General features: G+C 50.7%; 1 protein-coding gene across 3 annotated transcripts; it reads left to right on the forward strand.

Annotated features, from left to right (window-relative positions):
* Positions 1 to 467: 467 nt before the first annotated feature.
* Positions 468 to 24,263, forward strand: SLC41A1 (solute carrier family 41 member 1). 3 transcript variants are annotated; one of them, XM_066361918.1, is made up of 11 exons: positions 468 to 581; positions 3,051 to 4,114; positions 12,119 to 12,226; positions 13,303 to 13,374; positions 13,975 to 14,119; positions 14,256 to 14,402; positions 14,998 to 15,145; positions 16,011 to 16,090; positions 17,047 to 17,181; positions 17,701 to 17,849; positions 21,701 to 24,263. In XM_066361918.1, the coding sequence occupies exons 2-11, from the start codon at positions 3,740 to 3,742 to the stop codon at positions 21,884 to 21,886; spliced, it is 1,545 nt and encodes a 514-aa protein (XP_066218015.1). In that variant the 5' UTR covers positions 468 to 581; positions 3,051 to 3,739; the 3' UTR covers positions 21,887 to 24,263. The 3 variants fall into 3 exon arrangements, with proteins under 3 accessions (XP_066218015.1, XP_066218014.1, XP_066218016.1); XM_066361917.1 differs by lacking the exon at positions 468 to 581 and adding an exon at positions 1,027 to 1,421; XM_066361919.1 differs by lacking the exon at positions 468 to 581 and adding an exon at positions 1,717 to 1,853.
* The last annotated feature ends 2,257 nt before the right edge of the window (positions 24,264 to 26,520 follow it).

Consider the following 26,520-nt stretch of genomic DNA (forward strand, 5'->3'; position numbering starts at 1 on the left):
GGTCTGAAGTCACGCTCGTAAACCCCCTCGGCCACTTTCCGGGAGGAAAAGGGCAGGAAGGAACCACTGGTCACAGGTTCCACTGAAAAGAGGGGGAAACCGGAGGGTGGCAGTTCCTCTACGTGTTACTACTATATTGTGCAGGTCACACCCCCTGCACAAAAACAGCCCAAAGAGAACTGGTACTAAGTTTGCGTTAGAGAGGTGGAGATACCCCAGGGAGGAAATGGCATAAAGCTAGATGGGAACACCCCTCTTTGATCCGACAAGGTGCGTCAGGGAAAATTGGATTTCGATTTCGTTTAGCCTGGGATGGAGACATCTCTCCCCATGCTGCCACCAGGATCATTGGGTCAGAGGAAGCCAGGCTCCGCTCCACCCCGACCTCAGGTGGTGTGTGTGGGATCCCAGCCGAGAATCTGACCTCTTTTCCCTCCCGCCCGCACATCCCCACCCCTTTCAAGGCCGGGACTTTATTAAGGCCGGTTGCGTCCGGATTGAGCCATCTGCTTAAGAACGCGGGATGTGGCGGAAGCGCGAGGTGACGAGACAGCCGGAGAGGAACCGTGACCAAGAACAAGGTAGGGATGATTCTCCCCGAGTACGGAGCGCGAGGAAGGAGCACGAGAGCTCCACGGGGTGGTTTCCCGGTCGTCCCGAAGGCCAAAGTCTCAAGGAAACACTCAAGATGCCAGGGCAGTCGCGCACAGGCGCACACGCCTTACGGGGGCTAGGAAGTCTCCGGGTGCGATGGGCGGGCCCGAGGGAGATGGCACAGCGCGACGATCGCCGGACAGCAAGAACCGAGGCGGCCAGCGCAGGGTCGCGGGGACCCGCGCGATCGCCGCGCGACCGCGGGCTCCGGGTTCCCGTCACCCAGCTCACCGTATTTCCCCCCACGCCCCGCCCAGCACAAAGCGAAGGAAAGGGGCCGGGTGAGGCGGAGCCCGCCCCCTCCTCCGTCCCCGATTGGTTACTGCAGTTGTCCATCCAGACTCTATTTTTGATGGAGGTGGGGTGCCACCCAGTCTGCCCCAGATCACGTTTGCCACTAGCAGCCAACCAGTCGGGCCCAAGTCCGCGGGCCGTAAGCGGTTGGGGGCGAGTGAGCTCGGCCCCACAGTCCCCCGTCTGTGTGCCCCCAGCCCGGGCCCGAGGCGGTATATCCTGCTCTTCTCGGCCACCTCCCCCCCGTGGAAGCGGAGTGGCGGCCTCACTGCAACGCAGAGGCGAAATGTAGCGAGCCGGGGGTCGCGGCTGGACGCTCGCCTTGGCTGAGGGTGTTGGGGGGCACGCCGGCGGCCGGGAAGGACTGCCGAGGAAGAGGAGTGATGAGAAGAGGGGGAACCCTGCACCCCCCGAGACCACGGGCCCCTGCTGCCACTCGCCAGGCGCCCCCTTTCCTCCTAAGTGAGGGGCAGGTCAGTCCCGTTGGGGGTGAGGGGGTGGCGGAGGGCGGGAGTCCTGGCGCGCAGCGCATTTGCTGAGTCTGAAAACGGGGAGAGGCAAGGGAGGACACCCATTTACTTCTCCCTCTACTTGGGTTTGGGGATAGTAAAACACGTCTTTTGTGCCCCTTCCTCAGGGCATCCTGGTACTGTTTTGCTTCTTAAATCCCAGGCCCTTAGGCCTGTTCAGAGTCTCTTGACTGGCAGGAATGCAGTAAGAAACTGGCTTCTCTTCCTTCCAGTCCCCTTTCAGGTTAGGTGGCCTGTGTGGAAGGCAGGAGGAGGGACCGTCAAGTTTTAGCAGACTCAGAAACTTTTCCTGACACAAGAGCAGTGGACTCCCTCCTGCTCGGAGGTTTCCTCCTGGATCTCTAGTGAGGGTCTTTGAAAGAACCACGGGACTAGGTAAAGGAGCCTGGAAAAGGGAGTCCTGGTGACTTGAGTCAGTAGAAAGAAAACAATACCTATGGGCCAGTTACTGGAGTTTGAACCACCCTTTCCCGAACAGGAGTTGATTAATTGTGTGTGTTTGGAATACTTAAGGACCTATTCATACTACTTTGGGAAATTTCCTTTAAAATTATTTTTTTCTTTATAAGAACTAGTCTGGTGAAATGGAATACAGTGGGTGGGTTCAAGACCTGGGGATTTTTTTAGGCAAAAAAAGTGTGATCATTACAGCTAAAGAGATGCAGTTGGGAGTAAGTGCGTTTTGGTTTATGTTGCTGCTCTGTTGTTTGTTTTGCTTTGTTTTATTTTTATTTTTTTAGTTGCTTTTGGTTTTTTTGTTTGTTTGTTTTATTAAGAATTCCACTATATCCAACTCTCTGTAACCCTGGAGAACAGGGCAAACCTAGGGAACTAAAAAGTGTGCATAACAAGCAGTAGTTTTACCGTCTTTCTTTTCAAACTGAGATAACTCCCTTGTCCTATCTGACCAGCTCACAGGGCCCAGAGCAGGGGGAGAGAAGCAGAGACAGAGGCCTGGATCCAAGTCAGCCTCTGAGTTTTTTGTAACACTGTTGACTCTCAAGGGCAGGAGTGGGAAGGCCTCTGGCTCTTGGCCTTGGTCTGGCAGGCTTGCCCAGGGAGTTCTCCTGCTTTTCTCTTCTCAGGGGCTAGGGCACTTGGGGGTCTGGGGACCTTCACTCAGTGGCCAGATTCTGTGTTTAATTGCTCTGTGTGGCTGTCTTGTGACTAAACAGTCACATTCTACAGTGGTGTGGCAGGGAGTCTGTGACTGAATTTGGAACTGAGTCTACTTGGGAGGCCACATCTAAAGAATCCTGGGTTCTTAATGGGCATTCAAGAAGGGATGTCCCCCGGGACACCCTCCAGTTGCTGAGAAGATAATGCAAGGTCTCCTACACAGCATCTTCTCCGTCCCAGGCTGCTCACCACCACGGTGGGCCCTGTGGGGCATTGGGTTGCTGGCTGGGAGGATGGCCGGGATAGTGCCTGCTGGGCCTCCAGGTGTGTGTCATTTTAGTGGAAAGAAAAAATGCTTTATTCTAGGCTTGTGCCTACGTTTATACCTCCCAGTGTGAGCCGTCCTTCACTGTATCGTAACATCCTCTTTTTCTTGTTTTCTTCCCACCTAAGGTGTTCCACACAGGTTCTCGTGACTTGAAAGACCAGAGATTTGGGGAGGCTCAAGGTCTTCCAAGGAAGGAAGGAAATCTCTGGAAGAAAGGTGAAAGACGACAGACACTGCCCTGGGACCAGCAAAGCCCAGAAAGCTGTGGGAAGCTTAAGGATCCCAGCCAGAGGTGTGGGAAGGAGCCACAGCCCTACACCCAGGCTGCCTTCTGAAAGACTCCAACCCACGCTACTTTCCGTGAAAGAAGGGTCACCTCAGAGGGTACCCCGACTTGGGTGGTCTTTTCTACTCTGGATGTTCCTGCTCTGAGGAGCCTGCTGCTGAGAACCAAAGAAGATAAGAAGCCAGATTAATTTTCCCCCAGCCCAGCGCTGGACGCAGGAGCCAGGTGTCTGCACCCCTAGTGGCTGGCTGCAGGGTCTGGTGAGGAGTTTCTGGTTCCCTCCAGCTTGCGGCTTCAGTGCTTGATGGGGCTGCCTGTTGGTAGATCAGTTTTTGCAGAGCCTGGTAGGAGCGGAGAGCCGTGGGAAGAGGTCCTGCGGCGCTCAAGCCTGGGTTCACCCCAAGACTAAGTTCTTTTCCGAGTTAGAGAGGAAGAGAGAAAGCCAAAAAAAAAAGAGAGAGAGAGAGAGAGAGAGGGAGAGAGAGAGAAGAGAGAAAACCTTCCCCCTTCCGGTCTTCCCTTCCCGTCATGTCCTCTAAGTCGGAGCCGAAGGACGTCCACCAGCTGAACGGGACTGGCCCTGCTGTTTCACCCTGCCCTTCAGATGGCCCTGGGCGAGAGCCCTTGGCTGGGACCTCCGAGTTCCTGGGGCCTGATGGGGCTGGGGTAGAGGTGGTGGTGATTGAGTCTCGGGCCAATGCCAAGGGGGTTCGAGAGGAGGACGCCCTGCTGGAGAACGGGAGCCAGAGCAATGAAAGTGACGACGTCAGCACAGATCGTGGCCCCACACCACCCTCCCCGCTCAAGGAGACCTCCTTTTCCATCGGGCTGCAAGTGCTGTTTCCCTTCCTCCTGGCAGGCTTTGGGACTGTGGCTGCCGGCATGGTGCTGGACATCGTGCAGGTAGGACCTGGGTGGGGCAGCTCTTGCCAATGGGCCCCAGGGCCACCTTTCTTCCTGGGAAACTGACTCTTGGAGCTTTCTCTCCACTTCTCCATCAGAAGCAGCTGCTGCTTCCTGGAACACTGTTTCCCTTTGGATCATTTTCTCAGTTTCTTCTTGGTCTGTTTACTTACTACAGAGACCTTGAGGAAGCCCAATAGCCATGGGGAAGTAAGTAGTCAGGGCAGTATTGCTTAACAGAAGCAGAATCCGTTCCAGAGCTTAAACTTGGAAGAGGAGAGGGAATGAGGCTAGCTGTTGCCTGCCCTTCCTCCTGGGCATTCCTGCTCAGCCCGGCTCAGTAGGAGACATTTAGATGGATCTACACTTTACTCTTTCTTTTCCCTTCACTTGAGGTTTCAAGGATACCCATGGTAGAAAGCTCAGTTTCAAGTCTCCTCCATCCCCCTGCTGGGCAGGAATTTGTCTGACTGCCAAGAGGGTCTCAAATTAAAGTGGGAAGGTTTTTAAAGGCATTTTGTGTGCTTATCTGCCTGTAACCTTGCCACAATCTCCTTGGGGAATGGTGGTGGGCACATGCTGTCTGAGGCATGATTTGGGGGGTGGTGGTGGCATGGTAAGACCTGGAAGTACTAATTATGTGACATAAATGGGAACAAAATGTAACCAGGCCTGAGCAGAACTGTCTTCTTTGCTCCTTACATGTCTTCCTGGTGCCTTGGGCAGAGAGTGTACCTTTCAAGGCTGCTGAGTAGGATTAAGGATAAAAATTGGTAGGTCCTGGAAGACGAGCCAGGGATAGCTATGTTAGCATACTGTGGGTCAGAACTTACCCGAAACCTCCAGGTCCAGGAGATAGATAAAGTCTTCTTTCTAGATGAAAGTTTTTGATGCACAATAAGGCACATAAAGCTTTCTGAAGATGCTGAATTTAACTAAGTTAATCATTAACAAGTATCAAATTCCTGAAGAGTGCAGGGCTCTGTCCTAGGTACTCGGTGAAATACAGAGGCCGGGGGATATCTGGCCCTTGCCCTTTAGGACCCATCAGTGTGTCCCTGACCATGAAATCTCAGGATGCTGTGGAGCTCAGCATCCCCTCCTCTGTGCCAGTCCAACCCTAGGAACAAAGCATGTGGTCATGCAGAGAGTCCTGTTGGTGGGTCTCACCATGCTTGTGTCCCAGGGAACTGAGGGTGTTTGGTTCAGGGTGGTTCCTTCTTTGACTTGAGCCCCTCAAGAGAACCCTGCACCTTCTGTTGCTAATGAGGATGTTGTTTATGTCATGCTAAAGTGCCTCGTTCTGCTTCCTCTCACCCCTAACCTGTTACCTTGAGGATCGTTCCTCGTGCTGGTGAGGAAGCCGGCTTGGAGCTGAGAAGGCCAGCTTTGAATTCCTCCCCACAGTGGCTGTCTCTCCTCCTAGGGCAGTGAGTGGGGGATAACAAGAGGAAGAGAAATGAGACTTGGGTAGCAATTTCTCCACCTTTCCCATCCCTTTCTTGTGGCTCTGGTTCTCATTTAAAGAGCTTCTGAGGTCTGGTTTGGTATCACAGGGTACAGTGGTGAACTGGGAGAGGGTTTTATTTTCTGGAAAATACTGGTGTGGGGAGCATTGGCTGGGCTCCTCCCTAAGAGCCTTGATGATCTCCATTTTGTAGATAGGGAACCTGTGGCTTGGAGCAATTAGTTAACTTGTCCCTGGTCATCTGACTCAGAGCCTGTACTATTAACCTCTGTGGCCTTCATCATGGCCTTAATTCTCCAGTTGTTTAAAGATTCTGGGAGGAGCCTGCTCTCTTTGCCTTCCCCTGAAAAACAGGAACAACTGGAGTTATAGACTAAAGTGAGCAAGAACAGACGTTCTTAGAGGCCCCGTGCCTTCTCATCCCACACACTCTGAGAAGTCTAGGGCTGGAAAAGGCTTCTGACGTCTTGCCCCACCTGCACCTCATCCCCACAAGCCTGGGACCTTGAGAGACCTAGGTAGGGAACCTTTGGCACCTGCCCAGCATACCCAGAGAGGGCCAGCATTTGTCCTTGGTGTGGCACCTAGCTTGCTGCAGAGTTAGGTCCAATTGGTATGGATGACAATGGCTGGATTGTCCTGGTCCTCCTTCCCCAGCCTCCCTGCCACAGCTGGGCTGGAGCAGGCCCTGCAGATAGCTGCAGAGATATCATGGGAGAAAGAGTGCAGGACAAAAACCAGGACACTGGACTACAGGGAGATTCTTAGTCCATACCCAGAGGAGTAAAAGTGGCAATTCTCAGATTCAAGAACAGCAGGATGATTTCTAAGGATTCACACCTGCCTTCCCCTTTCACAGGTTAAGATGGCCTTTGGTAGGGCAGAGTCTGGAAGTAGCTAAGACACTGGGGCCATCTGGAGGATGTGGCTGTAGAGTGTCCCCAGTGTCTCAGAGCAGCTAAGTAGAAGTTTGTGTTGGTGCAGATGTTTCCTCGGCCAGGGTCCCCCGTCTTTTCCCTCTAGTGCAGAAGACCCAGTCTCTTCCTGGAAGGCCCGTTTCGGGCTCCTCTTATCTGCCTGCCCTCCACTCACTGTGTACAGCCAGCTCTGCTGTGAGATAAGGGGCTGGCGCACTAGCCAGAGGTAGGAAAAGGGTAAATGGGCTGCAGTGGGCCCCAGTTTCCCCACCTTGGCTGAAAAGTCCTGCAGCATCTGGGAAGGAACTCAGGATTGGGCCCCGTGTTGGAACTGAAGGGGATTAGGATATGTCACTGAAGGGGGGTCATCCCTGTCGCTGATGCCTTGTGCCCCAGTCCCTGGTTTGGTCCTGGCTGCTGCAGGCATCTCAGTCCCTTTTCCTGCCAGCCTTTCGAAGGTGGCAGGAAGTGGTAGTGTACCTTCACTGGAATTCCCAGCTGTGTTAAGACAGATTGGGACCCCTACATCTGTATTTTAACTCAACAGCTCACAGGCTGAGGATCCCAAGGACAATGGACTCCCTCCCCCAAACACCTCCGTCTCTGGCTGTCTGCCTACTGTGTATGCGGGAGCCTCTACAATGATGAAAATGGCAGACAGGAGTGAGCTGGGGCAGGTGGATTGGGAAAGAGGCCCTCGCTCCTGTCAGGCCTGCTCCCATGGCTGTGAAGGTTCATGAGCAGGACACTGGGGTTCCGTCTCACTTGGCAACCCCTTTCGCACACTTTGTGCAGTTCTCTGAACCCTGGGACCCTTCTCCTTGGAGAACTAGAGGATACCTGCAGGGTTGGGGCGGCAGGTGACGGTGGGGGGGCTCGGACAGGTGAAGACTGGGCTCACTGCAGTCCGACCTGAAAGGTCAACTCCAGTCCCAGGCCCCAGGTTCTCCTACAGCCCATGCTTAGAGCTTTATCGCTACGGGTTTCAGTCTTAATGTCTTGACTCCACCTCCTCCTGGCTGTGACTCTTCCCTGTTGTTTACCCTCCTAGAGGGGAAGAGGCTCAGCCCAGAACACTCAGGCAGGCAGGGCTCAGTGTGTGAGGCCGGAGGTGAGGGATGGAAAGTCAAAGAGGAAGGTCCTGGCAGGGCCACGAGGCAGTTGCTCCGAATCGGGATTACTGCAGAGTGTGGGCTGCACATCTCATCTCTCACCTCCAGAAGAGCAGGGACCCCCATGCAAAAGAACTGGGAAAGGAGCTGCATTTCTGAGGAGCACTGAAGTGTGTAGGTGTCCCCACCACCCCGGTGGGGCCATGCTTCCTGGAGCGCACCCTTTTCCATCCCCAGCGGTGCAGGAAGGCATGGGTGAAGGTTAGGCTGACAGGGCTGGCGGGTTCGACTTCAGGGACAGGCCCTCCCAGCCAGGATGAACAGGATAGGCCTGAATTAGGTCAGAGCAGGAAGGACACACTGTCTGCCCCTGCCACATACTACGGACTCCCGACCTCAGGGCCACCCTGCTTCCGGGCTCCTCCACCTCACTAGCATCTCTTCCCAGAGCCCTGTGTGTGCGCCCGTGCCCTGAGCTGCATCTTTGAGAGGGTTTTGTGGGTAAAGAAAGTAAATGTGTAGGAACTGGCTACTCTGACCCCAAGTGCCAACTTGGCTTCGCTGAGCTGGCCTCAGGCTGTGTGATTTTCCAGGCTGAGCTGTGTTCTGTGCGGATTAGGAGGATTTACATAGGGCTATTTATTGTGGCTATTTATTCTACTTGCCTGTCTCTCCTTAACTGTTAAAACCCCACACCTTCCAGCCTTGTGTAATTAAAAGGAGAGAGGGAGGGAGGGGTTTGAGGAGTGCTTTTAGTGGCTGCCAGAGGGGCTTAGCTGAGCTTCGGACATTTTTTTTCTTGAATAATTATAAAGACAAACAATAATTCCTTAGAAACAGTTCAGAAATGGTTACTTGCGTGCACTTGGAGTATTTGTTTCTGGGCTCTTTCACTCGGCCAGTACGTAAGCATTACAGACACCTACCTGGAGAACTAAGTTCTTCACAGCTGGCCGCTGGGAAGCTGGGAGGGGCAGAGAGGGGCAGACGTTTGCAGTGAGGAGGGACTAGGAAGCTTTGGAAGCCCAGGGTAGGCCACCAGAGGAAGGGACGCAGTGGGGAGTCCTTCCCTCTCTGAAGCTGCTTGTCCAGTTTAGGTGAGGAAAGAGGGGCAAAGCAGAGCAAGGCCAGGCCTGCAGGGAGCTGGAACCCCAGCAGTATGCACTAGCATCCCAGTTCCTCCAGGGTAGATGGGGCTCACTGGGGCTGCCTTCTCTCTGGGGCCCTGGGGTGAGGAGGGACTCGAATCCTCTGGAACAGGCATCCCCAAACTACGGGCCGCAACAGGCCCCCTGAGGCCATTTATCTGGCCCCCCACCGCACTTCTGGAAGGGGCACCTCTTTCATTGGTGCTCAGTGAGAGGAGCACTGTATGTGGCGGCCCTCCAACGGTCTGAGGGACAGTGAGTGAACTGGCCCCATGTGTAAAAAGTTTGGGGACCCCTGCTCTGGAAGGAGGCAAGGAAGGGAGTTCTGAGAGGAGCTTCCCTAAAGAGAGTCCTAAGCTGCGGGCCTGTGGGCGCCAGGTAAGGGTATACTGTAGCACCAATGAGATGAGCCCTTCCCCAGGACACTGGCAGGGTCGTTAGGGTCATCCCTCTGCCACCAAAGCATACATACACAAAAAGAACTCTTGAGGGGAAAAAGAAAGGTGCTTGCCTTACAGGACCCCAGTGTCCAGCCTTCCCTAGTCTCTAGTCCTGGCCCAGCTCCGCTTACAGCCTTGATCCTCTTTTGTTAATTGTGGTAAAAAAGAAAGAAAAACAGCACAAAGTTTATCAGTTTAACTGTTTTTAAATGTACAGGTCAGCAGTGTTCACTCCATTCACCATGTCCCGCTGCCATCACCACCATCCATCCCCAGCACGTTTTCATCTTGCAGAACTAAAACTCTGTGCTCATTAAACACTAGCACCCTTTTCTCCCTATCCTCCCTCTGCTGGCACCACCATTCTACTTTGTGTTTCAGTGAATTTGACCTTTATTGTTGTTTTTGAGAGAGAGAGAGAGAGAGAGAGAGAGAGAGAGAGAGAGGCAAGAAGGGAGAGAGATGAGAAAGAAGCCTCATCTCATAGTTGTGTCACTTCAGGTGTTCATTGATTGCTTCTCAGACGTGCCTTGACTGGTTGGGAGGGGTGTTCAAGCCAAGCCAGTGACCCTTTGTTCAAACTAGTGACCTTGGGTTTCAAGCCAGCAACCCCAGAATCATGCTGATGATCCCGTGCTCAAGCTGGCAACCTCGGGGTTTCACACATAGGCCTCAGTATCCCAGGCCAACTCTCTATCCACTGCACTGGTGGCTATGAATTTGACTTCTTTAGATACTTCATATAAGTGGAATCATACAGGATTTGTCTTTTTGTGTCTGGCTTATTTCGCTGAGCACACACATTGTCCTTAAGGTCCATCAGTGTTATAATAACAGGTGACATGATATCCTTACTTTTTAAGGTTGAGTAATATTCCATTGTATGTACATACCACGTTTATTTATCTGCTCATCTATCAATGGACACTTGGGTTGCTTCCACCTCTTGGCTATTGTGAGTAATGCTGCCATGAACATAGGTGTGCAGATATCTCTTTGAGACGCTGCTTTCAACTCTGTTGGATATATACTCAGCAGTGAGATTACTAGATCATGTGATAGATTCTATTTTAAATTATTTGAGGAACCACCATACTATATTCCATCGTGATTGCACCATTTTACATTTCTACTAACAGTGCATAAAAGTTCTAATTTTTCCACATCCTTGCTAACACTTGCTATTTTCAGGATTGTTGTTTTTTTTTACACATGATCTTAGCCAAAAGGCTAAGAAGCAATAAGGATTCTTTTGTTTGTTTGTGTGTTTGTTTGTTTTTTAAATAGAATCATCCTAATCAGTATGAGGGATATCTCATTGTAGGTTTGATTTGCAACCTTGCTCATCCTTAACTATAGAGTGTTGGTGCTGAAACTGCTTTTAAAAACCATTTGACTTGGCCCCTGAATTATACATTTTAGAGACAGGAGCTTGAGGTCTTTTTAACTTGTTTAAGGTACCCCCTGGTCTATGTGGGGAGAGTGTTGGAGAGATAGCACGAGGCCCCTCCCTGTCGTATCTTGTAGGGGACCTAAAGCTGTCAGTCACTACATTACAGCACTTTGCCTCAACCTGTATACTTCTAACCTGGTTACCTGTCCCCTCCTCCCTCTCTAACCTGAAGGTTTTCCTTTTTGGGTTTTTTGTTTGTTTGTTTGTTTTTTGTTTGTTTTTTTGTTTTTTGTGTTGTTTTTTTTTTATTTGAAAGAGAGAGACAAACATAGATTTGTTGTTCCGCTTATTTATGTATAAATATTTATTGGTTGTGTCTTGTATGTGCCCTGACTGGTGATCAAACCTTCAACCATGGCATATCGGGACAACGCTATAACCAACTGAACCACCCAGCCAGGTGGCTTTCCATCCTTAAAACAAATAAAGGGACCCACATTGCTGCCAAAGCCAGGGAGGGAGACACCATCCTAGCCTTTTTTACAAGTCTTCAGTTTCAGTTGCAACTAAAGTAGCTTTCAAAGAGCCAATCCTGGCTCCTACTTTTTTCCTGTGAGCACTAATGAGTGTGGTGCTCTCTGAACCTGAGTTTCCTTATTTACAAAAGGGGGTTAAAAATAGCCCCTACCTCATTGGGCTGATGATAGCATGAAATGGAAAGTGCATGTAGAGCACTTAGCCTAGTCTAGTCTGTTTAGTAGATGTTAGTTGAAGAAACTGGCGCGGAGAGCCAGGCCTGACGGTCTCAGGGCTAGAACCGAGTCTCCTGACTCCCAGCCCAGAGATCTCCCCGCAGGGGTTCACTTGCTGCTCCTGAGAGATTAGGGAAAGTATGTGGAGTAAGAGAGTACAGAGGAGGAATAAAAAGCCTCTTGCAGACCAACATTTTGAGGTTTGGGGCCACGGTCTTTATTCAGACCCTGTTCAGAAGGAAAATTGCAATGGCTGAGGCCCAAAGCTCTTAGAGATAGAAACCAAACAAACTCTAATCTCTTCAGCCCCGTGGAGCCCAGCTCTCAACAGCTGAGACAACACTACCCAAGGCTGAGGCCACAGAGAAAATGGACTAAAGGCAAAGGGGTTGGCGATTGTGATTTGAGGGGGAATCTCAAAGTAATTTGGGGGTGTAAGCCATCTAGGGTAATTCAGCTGTGTGGGTCCTCACCGTTTTCTTCCCCCCAGCTCCAAATAGCAGGCAGAGGAGGTCGAGCCAGGCTGGTCCTCCCGACCACAAGAGACCCTCTGCATCTCCCCTGCTCTGGGTGGCAGGAAGGGGGGCTGTGTTGTTTGGAGTACCGTGGGCTTGGTTTGGATCCAGGGTTCTTGGAGGAAAGGTGGCTGGTGTGCTCACTCCCTGCTGATTCCATTTCCTCCTCAAGCCTATGTGTTCATCCAGACTATGTGTTCAACCTCGAAGCCAGCCCCATGGGGCACTGAAATTCCTGAGATCTGTTTTCACCTTGTAGCACTGGGAAGTCTTCCAGAAGGTGACAGAGGTCTTCATCCTGGTGCCTGCACTACTGGGGCTTAAGGGGAACCTGGAAATGACCCTGGCATCGAGGCTCTCCACCGCAGTGAGTGTCCTGGCTGGGAGGACTGGGTATGCCGAGGACTCCGGCAGCACAGAGCCAGGCTGGGCCATCACTACTGGTCTTTCTCGACTGCCCACGCCTGGAGTGTGGGACTGGGGTGGACAGGTGTAGGGAGATCCCAGTCTGGGTGTCCTGCTCCTGGCAGGGGCTCCCTGCCCCGAGTGGTTCCCAGGCTCAGTTTCTGGATGTCCCAGCCGTCCCTGGACTCCTGCCCCACCCCCTGTTTTGCAACCCGCCTCGTGACTGTTTTTGCAGCTTTGACAGGCGAGCATCATGCTGGTCCCTCCACCTGCACAGATGGGGGCCTCCTCTGATCTCCAGCCCTACTCTGCAGCTGGGCAGGAGCAGAGCCAGGCCTTCCCAGCCCCCTCCCATCCCATTCCCCTTCCCCCATGGCTTTAAAGAAATAGACAGGGAGGGATGCTCATCACTCCCACCTCCTCCTACAACCCCTTAGCTCAGCCATAATGGTTCAGAGGCTGATCCAGATATAAGGCCATGGGGTGGGAGGTGGGAGGCAATAAAACTCAGGAGGCCAGGGGAACCAGGTGTCAGGGATGTCCCTACATGGTTACAAGTCTGGACAAGGCAGTAGAGAGAAGGGAAGCCAGCCTAGTCTGCCCCACATTGCCCCTCTCCTGGCCACCTCCCGTGCCACCTCACCCGTTCCCAAACACTCTTGTGGCCGCAGTCCTAGACCAGCAGCTAATCTTTCCTTCTCTATGACAGCAAGCTGGCTTCAGAGCTGGGGGTCCATCGAGTTATTCAGACCTTTGTGGGGTGGGTTGCCCTGGTGAACAGGGCGGTGGATGAAATCTACCTCTGCTCAGTGACTCTCCTGAGAAGAGGAGAGGAGGAGGCTGCCTCTGGAGCTCCCTCTCTGCCCCCACCCAGCCGCTCCTTCCCTCTCTAGCCCCCCCTATCCTGCTTCACTCTCCAGGAGGGTCCTGTTTTAGTCCCAGAGTCTTAGGCCCTGTGCCCTGCCTCCTGATCTAGGCGGGGTTCTAGGGACTGAGCTTCAGGCCTGGAGTTCTAGCCCCCTGTCTTCCCTCTCCCAGGCCAACATCGGGCACATGGACACACCCAAGGAGCTCTGGAGGATGATCACTGGGAACATGGCCCTCATCCAGGTAAGAGAGCAGGAACTTCCTTAGTCAGAAACCTGAAAGGCTTAGGTCAGCCCCATCCGGGTCCTGAGTGAGCTCGCTTCTCCCAAAGCAGCTTTAGCAGGTAACTAGGTTTCCCAGGTGAATAGCCGGGATATTCCAGTATCTCAATGTCAGATCTTAACTCCCAGTGCTGCAGGGGGCTCATGTCCCAACAGATCAGACTCAGGAGAGGACTGAAGTGCTGTAATGTCCTTGACCACCCTTGTCCCATGTCCCCATAAAGCCACACGGATTCTGCACTGGAGTCTTTCCCCTTGAGGCCCAGGCCTTGTCTCTGGACTGAAGTCTCGGGCACCATTGAACTCACCACAATTCCCAGAGGAACACTCATTCAGTCAGTAACATGTCCTGGACTCCTGCAGGGCACACTGCTCAGTACTAGTGTCTGGTGTGAAACTAAATAAATATAGTCATCATTCTAGCTTGGGAGGACTGGACAGTCCTGCTCCACCTGCGTCCTGGGGCTGCCAAGGGCCAGGAAATGGTCTGGCCAAGTGCTCAGCGGCCTCAGCTAAGAAGCTCTGTGCTCCCAGGGCTCTGAGTTACCGCTCCCCTCCACAGGTACAGGCCACAGTGGTGGGCTTCCTGGCATCCATTGCTGCCGTGATCTTTGGCTGGATCCCTGATGGCCACTTCAGTATCCCGCATGCCTTCCTGCTGTGTGCCAGCAGCGTGGCCACGGCCTTCATTGCCTCCCTGGTCCTGGGTAAGGAAGGGAAGGGCGGGGCAAGGGAGTAGGGAGGGCTGCGCCAGAGGTGTCACCTTGCCTGGTACTTCCAGTCTCTTTGTTGGTATCCCCTTATCTCTCTTACCCTTGCTGGCCCCCTCCATTTCCTTCCCAGGTATGATCATGATTGGGGTCATCATCGGCTCTCGAAAGATTGGAATCAACCCAGACAATGTGGCCACGCCCATTGCTGCCAGCTTGGGTGACCTCATTACCTTGGCACTGCTCTCAGGCATCAGCTGGGGACTCTACCTGGAGCTGGGTGAGTCTGAGGCTACCGAGGGTGGGATTGGGAGGATGGTTAGTGTATATGCAAATGTGTGAGCATTTCTTCTGTGTTCTTTATTTGATTGGAACACAGTCATAATAACTCCCTGCTTTAGGGAGGTAAGGCTCAGTGCTTATCTCAAATTCATGCAGGCAGCGGGGACAGGGGAAAACGTGTATCCGAGAAATATGTATGTTCCTGCTGGGTCCTGTGGATTCTTGCTTCCCCTGGAGGGGTAGGGTAGAAAGGGTAAAGGAACGGACCTGAAGGTTGGAATCTGCTTGTAGAATGAAGAAGGGGAGGGGAGATAGTGATTTCTGGGGATTAAAGCAAGAAATCTAGACTCTGGTCTCTACCCCTTATGAGTCCAGTGCTGGGGGAGCTTTCAAGCTTGGTTTTCTCATCTACAAATGGAAAAGGCTGGCCCCACCGATCCTGGGCTTAGAGTGAAGATCAAATGAGGTAATACAGTTACAGCCATTCAATGTAGCATTGCTCTTGATCTGTCGGAATATTTGCAGGCTCAGCCAGGGGGAGGCTGGGAGCAGAGAGCTACAGTGCTCACCTCCCTCTGATTTCTGCTTCTCAGATGACTGGCAATACATCTACCCCCTGGTATGTGCCTTCTTTGTGGCCCTGCTACCTGTCTGGGTGGTGCTGGCCCGACGGAGCCCAGCCACAAGAGAGGTGCTGTACTCGGGCTGGGAACCTGTCATCATTGCCATGGCCATCAGCAGGTAGGCTCGAGCCTTGGGTACATACCCCAACCCTCCCCACCCTGCCACAGTCTCCCTTTTAAGCCCTGAAGAGAGGGAGCATAGTGCAAACCATAAAAATGCCTTCAATAGTGTATCAGTCACATGTCCTATTGCAGGAGAGAAATCATCTGAAATAGGTTTCACTGAAAATCAGAATGCATTGGCTTAGGTAACTAGAAAGGCACAGCAGGATTCAGAAGCAGAAATTTTATCATCAGGGCCCCAGTGTTCTGCATCCTACAGCTCTGCCTTTCCCAGTGTTGGCCTGCACTTCTAGATTTATACTTTTCTACTTTTACTGATTCCAGTGGTAAGAGAGAGCCTTTCTCTCAGCAACTTCACAAAGTCCCATTATAGACTTTCATTGGCTCTCCTTTAGTCACATGACTATCCCTTGAACCAATCAGTGTGGCCCTGGGGATATGATGCTCTGATTGCATGAGTTTGGGGCCTAGTCATCATTGGAGTAATGTCATGTGAACAACAGCGACTGAGTTTGAGAGAGACCATTCCCTGAGGAAGAGCTCAGCGCTGTTACCAGAAGCACCAGTAAATACTGAGCAAGCAGAACAGCAGACGTTCTCATAAGCAGGTGGCCCTGTGGACACCTCTAGCCAACTTGGGAGGTGAGCACCACCAGCTTGCTTGGGGAGCATTGTGACAGCCGAATGTCATGAGCAGCAGCTGGTTCTGGCAAAAGAAGCAAGGACAGGAAAACAAGGGACTTCTGGGAGCCACCCTGCTTCCCTTCCTGCCCAAGGCCAGATGGGCTTGTCCCTCTCACCCCAGGACTGGAACAGAACCCTTTAATGACCTTTGTGTCATTTTGTCTTTGTGTCTGTAGTGTGGGAGGCCTCATCTTGGACAAGACTGTCTCAGACCCCAACTTTGCAGGGATGGCTGTCTTCACACCTGTGATTAACGGTGAGGTCTTGGCCTCAGCTGCCAGGGGAAGAGAGAGGGCAGGAGAAGTGGACTTGGGGGACTTTGGATCAGTCAGGGTTCCAGCGGGCAAGAGAATCCATCTTAGTTAGCGTAAAACTTTAAAGAATGGGCTCTTCCCAGAAGTGGGAGCAGGGTGGAATAAACAACAAGAGATATTGAGTCACCCAGAGATTAGCAACAACACGAAGCCCTACTCCTCAAGGGCCAAGGGGAAAAAGAGTGTTAAGGAAGCCCAGAGACGACCCTCCTCTGCCCCAACGAGGTAAGCCACTGCCATAAAGCATAGAGAGGTCAGGTATTTCTTTCCTGACCTCGCTCTCTACTCCCACCCTCTGTGATCACCTACCGGTGCCTCCTGTTGGACACACCCAGTTAGAAGCACCAGCATGGAAGGTGGGGTGTTATAGTCTGTAGAAGTCAGCCTTGCAGGGCTCAGAGCAAGGCCAAGGAGAGCAGGGAATAGGTTAGGGGTGGGATGACAACAATAGCAAGCATAGATCTTGGGTACCAGATTCCAGAGCACAGAGCTCAAACTTGATTCTTAACATTGGTTACTGGAACCAGCGCATGAGCACTAGGTGCTTGCACCTGCTCAGAGCTTTGGAGAGGCGCTGAGGCAAGCAGGGCCTCGTCCCCTGGGCTGTGTGGGATAGCAGGTTCACACACTGCACTGTTGGAGAAATCAGGCTCCCAGAGTCTACAGATCTGCCTGTGTCCCTTCCTGCGTGCTCAGCCACACCAGGGGCACATGAGGGTGCCACGTCTCCCTAACAGAGAGGATGAGAGGAGCCTGGAAGACTCCCTGGGTTAGCGGGTTGTGGGGATAATGTCCTTGTCTTTCTTCTTAATGTGCCACTCTCCTGGGGACTGGTGAATGGGTCATGCCTTCCAGACTCATCCCTCCCCCAGGTCTACGGTCTTCTGTCTCTCCGCAGGTGTTGGGGGTAACCTGGTGGCAGTGCAGGCCAGCCGCATCTCCACCTTCCTCCACATGAATGGAATGCCAGGGGAGAACTCTGAGCAAGCCCCTCGCCGCTGCCCCAGTCCTTGTACCACCTTCTTCAGTCCTGGTAATGGCAGCGTCCCAGCCTCCTACGTTCATTCCAGCCCTGGAGGGAGGGGGTCAGTAATCTGTGAACTTCACTTAAGAGACAGCTGGGCCTGACCTGTGGTGGCGCAGTGGATACAGCATCTACCTGGAAATGCTGAGGTCGCCGGTTCAAAACCCTGGGCTTGCCTGGTCAAGGCACATATGGAGAGTTGATGCTTCCTGCTCCTCCCCCCCTTCTCTCTCTGTCTCCCCTCTCTCTCTCTCTCTCTCCCTCTCTCTCTCCTTTCTAAAATGAATAAATTAAAAAAAGAAAAGAAAAGAAAAGAAAGAAACAGCTGGGGCCCAGATACACAGGCTCTCCTTCTCTGCTAGCTGGGCCACATCAGCTGTTGTGGAGGGCAGAGCCCAGGAAGGAAAGCACTCCTTCCCTGAGACACCCTAGGGGCTGGGGGCCACTGGAGGGAGAGGTAGAGACAGTCAGCTGTCTGCTGCCCTGGGACCAGGTTTCCTCATTACCCCTTCTCCTCCCCGGTCCCAGATGTGAATTCTCGCTCGGCCCGCGTCCTCTTCCTTCTCGTGGTTCCAGGACACCTGGTGTTCCTCTACACCATCAGCTGTATGCAGGGCGGGCACACCACACTCACACTCATCTTCATCGTCTTCTACATGACAGCTGCACTGCTCCAGGTATGGACTGGCAGGGGCACAGGGGGGCCAGGGCTGCCTTGCAGGGATTGGAGGGGAGGCCCGGGCTTGGCCCACCAGATGTTCTGCACCTTTTTCTCCAGGACGGGCTGGCAGATAAACACTGGACAGGGCTTAGGAGAACAGGCTGTAGTTCTAGCAGATTCACTAACATGCTATGTGACTGTGGCCCAGTAGTAGCATTATCTCTGAGCCGCGTTACACATTTGTAAATGGAGAGGAATGACCCAGAGGTGGTGGTTTTCAGGCAGGTGGTTGTAGGGTGCTGAACAGGTGGGCTTTGGCCACAGAGCTCCACTCAGTTCTGTATTGCATGCTGGGCTTCCTCAGAAGATTTCTTATAAATAAAGAGTTTCACAGCTTGAGAGAATGTCAAAACCACTATACTAAATAATCTTAGGATCCTGTCCAGCCTTGGCATTCTGTAATACTATGCCACTCTCTTCCCTGTTGTATTATAACATTTTTCAACATTTTATTTTGAAATGATATATTCACAGAAAAGTGAAAAAAAATACAGAGAGATCGCATGTACTATCCACCCATATCCCCCCCAGTGGTAACCTCTTACATAACAATAGTACAGATTGAGCAGGAAATCAATACTGATACAATCCAGAGTTTATTCAGATTGCACCAGTTTTACATGCACACTTTGTGTGTGTGTGTGTGTGTGTGTGTAATTTGTGCAGTTTTATCACATGTAAACTTACCAAGACACACAACTATCCCATCAGCACAAGGCTCCCTCATGCTAACCCTTTAGATCCACACCTACCCTTCTTACTACATTTTAAATTTCTGTAGATTTGTTGTTGTTTTTTTACTGTGATACTTTCCAAGCCATGGGCCCCTCTCTTGGGGTGAACCCATTTCAAGACTGGGTTTTTCCAATGGGTAATAGCAGTCACATTACAGCTCAAAAAACGTCCTAAGGTTCACAGTGAAACCTCAGTGAAAGGTCCTTTCGGCCCTCTCCCCAGCTGACAAGTTTTCTTTCCCACAGGCCGTCACTGTTAGCCACTCTTATATACCCTCCGAGCTATTTCACATTGACACAAGCAAACATATCCATTTTTCTTACTTTCTGCCTTTTTTTACACACAGGTAGCTCTGCTTTTTTCACATAACGATTTATCGCAGAGATCATTCTGTATCCATACATGGAGAAGAGCACCCTCGGTTTTCACAGAGATGTTCCCTAGTGTCATTTAACCAGTCCCCTACTGGCAACCAGGTTGTGTGTTGGGACAACTTGGCAAGATGTCTGGGCTAAGACTCATGCCTGACCTGTGGTGGCGCAGTGGATAAAGCGTCAACCTGGAATGCTGAGGTCACCAATTTGAAACCCTGGGCTTGCCTGGTCAAGGCACATATGAGAGTTGATGCTTCCTGCTCCTCCCCCCCTTTTCTCTCCCTCTCTCTCTCTCTCCTCTCTGAAATTAATAAATTTAAAAAAAAAAAAGAATCAACCCTATGCTGTTTCCCCGAAGCAGTTCCCAGGTCACCACATCCCTTGCAAGTGCACTCGTGGAGAAAGAAGAGGGCTGTGGCTGGAAGTAGCCCTTGACTGATGTTGGGAAGGAGAAGCCTTAGCTCCGTTATCCATGACAAGCATGCTTGGGACTACTCTCACCTCTGCTCTCTTTGGGCCTATGAGGGGGCAGAGCCTGGACTCATCCCCCATAAAGGTTCTTCCTGATCCTTCTCTGCCTCCTCTCAGCCATGTATTCCAGGGCCTGCTCGGGAGGCTAGAATGTAGGGACAGCTGCTGCCATTCCCTGCCTGGGGCATGTCCTGAAATCTCCTGCCAGGCTCTTTATTTGGGGCTCTTCTGAAACTGCTGCAAAGGGTGTGAAGTTATGGAGGGCGGGGGGCTGACCCTTAGCCAGAGCCAAGGCCAGGGCCAAGGGAGTACAAGGCAGCTTTGTGCAGGGCAAAGGGGAATGTGAAGTGTTCTGGAAATGTATCCTCTGGTTCAACCAAGCTTCCCTAAAAATAGGAATCAGTTCTAGCTTCTTTGTCCCCCAAGAGTTCCCCTTCTTGCTTCCGAGCCCCTTAGGGAAGAATTTGCATACCACAGTATTTGCAAAGTACAGTCAAGAGGAAAACCTACCAATGACTGTGTTGGCGCTTTACCATTACAAACCATTTCATTCTCACACAGATGCAGTCATTTGGAGAGCCCACATGTCAGGGAGGGTGCAGAGTATATAGATGTGGGCCTGCCGCTCACCCATAGCATCTAGATCAGGGGTCCCCAAACTACGGCCCGCGAGGCCCCCTGAGGCCATTTATCCGGCCCCCACTGTACTTCCGGAAGGGGCACCTTTTTCATTGGTGGTCAGTGAGAGGAGCATAGATCCCATTGAAATACTGGTCAGTTTGTTGACTTAAATTTACTTGTTCGTTATTTTAAATATTGTATTTGTTCCCATTTTGTTTTTTTACTTTAAAATAAGGTATGTGCAGTGTGCGTAGGGATTTGTTCATAGTGTTTTTTATAGTCCGGCCCTCCAACGGTCTGAGGGACAGTGAACTGGCCCCCTGTGTAAAAAGTTTGGGGACCTCTGATCTAGATCTATGCATTTCCAACTTAAAGTGCATGTGAATCTTGTTAAAATGCAGATTCTGATTTAGGAGATGGGGGAGGGGAGCTGCTGAGACTGCATTCTAATAAGCTCCCAGCTGCTGTTGATGCTACTTGTCTTGGGGCCCACTAGCAAGGTTCTAATCTAGATCATTCTTACTTGTCTGTAGTAATGGAGGGAAAAGAAGGGCCCAGATAAATCAAAACAGCAAAGAATCACCTGACCAGGCAGTGGTGCAGTGGATAGAGCATCGGACTGGGATGCGGAGGACCCAGGTTAGAGACCCCGAGGTCGCCAGCTTGAATGCGAGCTCAACTGGTTTGAGCAAAAAGCTCTCCAACTTGGACCCAAAGTCGCTGGCTCAAGCAAGGGGTTACTCGGTCTGCTGAAGGCCCGCGGTCAAGATACATATGAGAAAGCAATCAATGAACAACTAAGGTGTCGCAACAAAAAACTAATAATTGATGCTTCTCATCTCTCTCTGTTCCTGTCTTTCCCTCTCTATCCCTCTCTCCGACTCTCTTTCTGTTTCTGTAAAAAAACAAAACAAAAAAACAGCCAAGCATCCAGAATGTCTCGCGTTGCTATGCACTCTCTGCTCTCTGTTTAGCAGACTGGTTTGAGACTCTGTTTTACTAGGGCTAACATTAAAACCCACTTGCATTCTTTGAGCCCACAACAGCAGAATGGAAAGGATCAGGAGGAAGCCAGCTTGGGATAATCAGCTGTTACTCAGACGACTGTGCCGGCAGCAGCCTCAAACACTGTCCTTATTCCACTCTGCTTTGAGGAGAAATCCTGCTATGAAAAGCCAGCTCCAACCCCAGCCCTCTGTCCGACTCCTGGAGAGGCCAACATGGCAGGAATCGGAGTGACTCGAGAATAGGATGACCTAGAATTAGAGGCAAGAGGGCTGAATTCCTGTGGCAAGTAGTAGGGTTTCTGTCAGAAAGCACCTCATTTGGTAAATTTGGGGGCAGAATGTAATGCTGATATGGGTGACCCCAGGGATTAGAGCATCTTGCTTTCTAAAGGGCTCATATTATGCCTGTCGTCTGTTCTAGGTGGTAACTGTTGGGTGGAGGAACATAGAGAGGACACTGTGTAGAAAGATGAGCTGTCCCAGCATAAGGACTGTGGAGAGCCAAGCCTTGCGATGCAGTGAATGGGTCTGATCATGTGGCCTCTGGCTCCCCCTGGAGAGAGGGATGGCTATAGGCCCAACCCTTCTGTCTTTTCCAGGTGCTGATTCTCCTGTACATCGCAGACTGGATGGTGCACTGGATGTGGGGCCGGGGCCTGGACCCGGACAACTTCTCCATCCCGTACTTGACAGCTCTGGGGGACCTGCTTGGCACTGGGCTCCTAGCACTCAGCTTCCATGTTCTCTGGCTCATTGGGGACCGAGACACGGATGTCGGGGACTAGCCTGGTCACTCAACCTTCTCCCCACCCTCTGCACTTTCTTTTTGAATTTTGTCTGTTCCTTTTCCCCCACCCCACTCCACACTCCCACCTCTTTCTAGGACTTCACTTTTCACTTTGATACTGAATTCTCATTATTTTCAATGGGAATTTTTATATTGAGCCAAGTTTGTATAGCAAGAATTCAGACAGGACAGATAAACTGAAACAAGCAGTACAAGATTATTGAGACAATCACCAAGTGCAATTCCATGGTGGGTCCCTCCAGGTTAGGTGGATTGGGACAGGGGTTTCTGTCTGGGATCTGGGGACATGCTTTAGCAAACTTAGTCTTGCCCCTAATGAGAAACCCTTTGTGAGTGGGCTCTGGTGTTTTCGTTTTTTACTTTTGTTTTTGTTTTTTGGTTGAACAGAGGGATAAATATTCACTCCTCTGACCCCCACACACATACATTTTTTCTAGAAATGGACCAACTTTAAGGCACTAGGCAGGAGATGGCTGCTCTTGGCTCCATATGATCCTAGCCCAGCTCTCTGCCCTGTGGACCAGGCCCTTCTGCTCTCCGAAAGAATGAGGTGGACTGACTATTCAGATTGTACATATGCCCCTTACCCAATTGCCTAGTAAGCACCACCAACCCCTCTCAATGATCTTTTGCAATTGATTGTCACCTCCAGGAAGAAACAAGCAATGGCCTGGTTTCCTTGTTGACCCACATAGGTTTGCCAAGATCTCTATCTTCTCTGGGCCCAGAGGACCAATTCTTTATCTCTGTTCAACCTTCATCTCTAATTGTCTCTAAGCACTATCCCCAGAGCTTGCCAGATTGGGTTCCAAGATTAGGGACCGGAATGGGTATGTGGAGAATGGTTGGGAGGTTGAGGGCAACCAGGGTGTCTCACTGCTGCTGTTTCTCCTGAGGACATATGGTCATGTGGCCACCTTAGACTGTCACTTCCTAAAGTCACTCCTGTCATGTCATGGAGGTCAGTTATCCTCTCTCTTAGCTTCTGCCCACATTCACCATTCATTCATTTACTCATTCAGCAAGTACAGAGCCTCCCCAAAAGGAGCACTTCTACAGGCAGGCATGGTCTGAAACATTCATTGAGCAATATTAATTGAGTGCCTACTGTGTGTTAGGTATTGTGCCAGGCACTGACTAGCCAGTGGTAAGGGAAATACAGCTCTAACCTCACCTTATTCCCCAGATAAAGGCCATATGCTCCTCACAAGTTGGCAGAAAAAGTTTCCTTGCTCTATTTGCCTCTGATCCACCAAGCCAGGTTCTGCCTTTAGATCTCCCTCCTCGACCCCACCTCTGTAAAATGCTGGCCACAGCTAGAGTTCCCAGTCCCATAGCTGAACCAGTGTTCATTTCTCTAAGTGACCATTCTTCACTTTCCCTACCCTTCACCTCTCCTCACCAGCCACCCAAAAAGATTCAGAACCAGTAGACTAGCCATCAGCTAGCTGCCTCTACTTTTCTCTGCCTCGCGCAAGGTTGGGAGCACACTGACGTCTCTATCTTACCCACATGTTACTCTGAACAGATTGAAAATCTGTATGGATGTTTGGATGCCTCTCTCCCAAGCCTACCCCGAAACCCTCCCTCTGTTGCATAAAGGACTCACCTCCAGGGGAAGACCAAGGAATGACCTTACTCTTAACCAACACCATGCCTCATCCCAGGAACTCTCACTCTTAACCAACACCATGCCTCATCCCAGGAACTTGCCCTATCCCTTCAAACTCTTTCTTCTCTCTTCCACTTCTACCCAGGCCACCTAGTGGAGTCTAGAACCTTAGAACTGGAAGAAATCCTAGAGGTTATCTAGTTGGAATTGTGTCCAACAGAGTTCATTAACACCAGCCTGGGCTTGTTTCTGCTCCTCGGGCCTTGCATCTTGTCCCCCACCTCCAAACGTGCACACAGACTCCTGTACGGGCACCAAAACCAACTGTGCCCGGAGGCTGTGCCCTGTGATTCCCAGTCACCCCTGCCCCAGTCACTCACCCCTTCCTCGTCTCTGGAGTCAGCCAGGCTGCCCTGGAAGACTGGAGCGCCTTCCTTTGCCAAAAAGGCAGGAAGGTAGGCGCACCCCTAGCCCTGAGGGCATGAGCAGAGGGAGGACTGTGGGGTGAGATGGCAAGAAAATGAAGTTGACTTTCATGGAAGATTCATTTCTTTTCCCCTGATTGCCCAAACTGCATGTACTTTTGGCCTGGCTACAAGGAGCGACATTGGTTTACTCTTGTATCCTTAAAAAGTTACAGAACTGTGTCTTAAGAGAATTATTTATAGTTACTATAACTGAATTGACAAATGTCAACATAACTGATAAATTATATTTGGTAAATAAAGAGGACGTTTATTTAGGTGGTTGGTGGTTCCTGTGTGTCCATTCAAAAAGCAGTTTCAGCTGTTTGGGGCCCCTTGGTACTCCCACCCCTCGCTCAGATGTGGAAAGGGGCCAAAGTGTGACAAGAAATAGCTTAAATACAGAGATGTGTAAGAAAACACATCAGTCATTTGTTGAGAAACAGTCGGTGCTGCTCTGGGGCATATTCCAGAAGCCAGTGTCTGTGGCCTTGCTCTCCACTCCTGACTCGGCCTCAGCTGGGGTATTGTGCCAAGGGGTTAAGATTCTTCCTCCGAAAAGGCTTGCAATCTGGTCGGGTCAAAAGTAATAGCTGTTATTTGTTGAATACTTACTAAAGGCCTTCACTGTGCTCAACTTGTAAGCCTTTAGAAGTTTACAACTGCCTGTGAAGGGTCTGGAGTCAGGTTCCCTTGGGCAAGTTTACCCTTTCTAAGCTTCAGTTTCCTCATTGGTACCAAAACCTATTTCCAAGGATTATTAGACTTCAGTGAGATCATGCACATAAAGCACTAAGCACTGCCCAACACATACTAAACCCAAAAGTACTAGTCAATATTACAGTGAGGGGGAAGGAGGCCAATGAGTAGGCAATGTCAGCACACTCATCACAAATGTAAATCGAGGGTGGCTAAAGGCCCCGGCAGGTGGAGGTTCTGAGGGCCAGGGAGGTCTTGGAGGAGGCCCTGAAGAAAAGTTAGAAAGCAGTGAAGAAAGCCATATGGGGAACTATAAGCTAAGCCGGGAAGTGAGCCTCGTTCTTTCAGGGACTACAAATAGTGCCATATGACTGGAGTTTGGAGGACAGAGGGCAACAACGCCAGTCCTTATTAGGCAGATACACATGTTTGTGACAAAGCAGTCACAATGCAGCCTCACCCAGGGCTGCCTGACTCCAAAGCCTATGCTGGGAACCGCTGGACCCAGGACACATCCCCCACAGGATGTGTGACAGTATTACATAGCATATACTGGATGCTGAGCATTAGCCATCTCAGTAATCAACCTTTTTTTTTTTCAGCTTTGTTGAGGTATAATTGACAAGTAAAAATATAAATATTTAGCCCTGGCTAGATAGCTTGGTTGGTTGGAGCGTTGTCTCGAAGCACAGGGGTTGCTGGTTCAATTCCCGGTCAGGGCACATACAGGAACAGACGTTCCTGTCTCTCCTGCTCTCTCTCTTCCTCTCTCTGAGGTCAATAAAATAAACATTTAAAGAAAGTATAAGATATCTAAAGTGGCCTGACAAGGCAGTGGCACAGTGGATAGAGTCGGAATGGGACACAGAGGACCCAGGTTTGAGACCCCGAGGTTGCCAGCTTGAGCACAGGCTCATCTGCGTTGAGCAAGGCTCACCAGCTTGATTGAGCCCAAGGTCGCTGGCTTGAGCAAGAGGTCACTAGGTCTGCTGGAGCCCCCCGGTCAAGGTACATATGAGAAAACAATCAATGAACAAGGTGTTGCAATGAAAAACTAATGATTGATGCTTCTCATCTCTCTCCCTTCCTATCTGTCTGTCCCTATCTGTCCCTCTCTCTGACTCTCCCTGTCTCTGTCACAAAAATAAAGATATTTAAAGTGTATAAGGTGATGATTTGATATACATTGTGAAAAGGTTACTCAAAAGTTAATTAATATCCATTTATTTATCCCTCTACTTTTTGGTGAGAACATTGGAGAAATCAGTATTTTATAACAAGTGCAGGCTCTAGGACTAACTGTTCAAAGCAGCAATATGTTAATAAGGTTATTAAGTGTTAATGGAAAGAAAACAATTGCATGTTATTTGTAATCTGTTTATTGTTATCTGTATACTGTTTAAATATACAGTATATTATACTGTACAGTATACTTTGAAATAATAGCCTCATCTACAACTTCAAAAAGTATCTCTAATAATTACAAAATAGATAGTATCACCATTTTATAGTGGGAGAAACCGAGGCTCGGGAGGTAAATGTCTTACCCAAGATCCTATATTCATACCCAGGTTTCTCTCAGCCCTGGGCCTTCCCACCTAGCTGGAAGCCAGATGAAACAGCTGCCCAACATGCCCTTGTATAGAGAACACCAAAATATTCCTGAAATGACCAGAAATATGGTGCCTGCTATCTTAGTTTTGTTCAGGAGACACCTTGAATTACTACAAAATGTTAATTGTCTACTGACATAGCCAATGGACATTTTAAAATATACCTCCCGGTGCCAACCTATCTCTGATGATATTTTTGCAACATAATTACAGGCAATACCAC

The sequence above is a fragment of the Saccopteryx leptura genome, chromosome 2, assembly GCF_036850995.1.
Source record: "Saccopteryx leptura isolate mSacLep1 chromosome 2, mSacLep1_pri_phased_curated, whole genome shotgun sequence".
Classification (NCBI taxonomy): Eukaryota; Metazoa; Chordata; class Mammalia; order Chiroptera; family Emballonuridae; genus Saccopteryx; species Saccopteryx leptura.

Coding starts and splice junctions, on each gene's coding strand:
- SLC41A1 (XM_066361918.1), top strand. CDS start 3,740: ATGTCCTCTAAGTCGGAGCCGAAGGACGTCCACCAGCTGAACGGGACT. Junction 14,120..14,255: donor CATTGCCTCCCTGGTCCTGG/GTAAGGAAGGGA, acceptor TTTCCTTCCCAG/GTATGATCATGATTGGGGTC. Junction 17,182..17,700: donor TACCACCTTCTTCAGTCCTG/GTAATGGCAGCG, acceptor CCCCGGTCCCAG/ATGTGAATTCTCGCTCGGCC.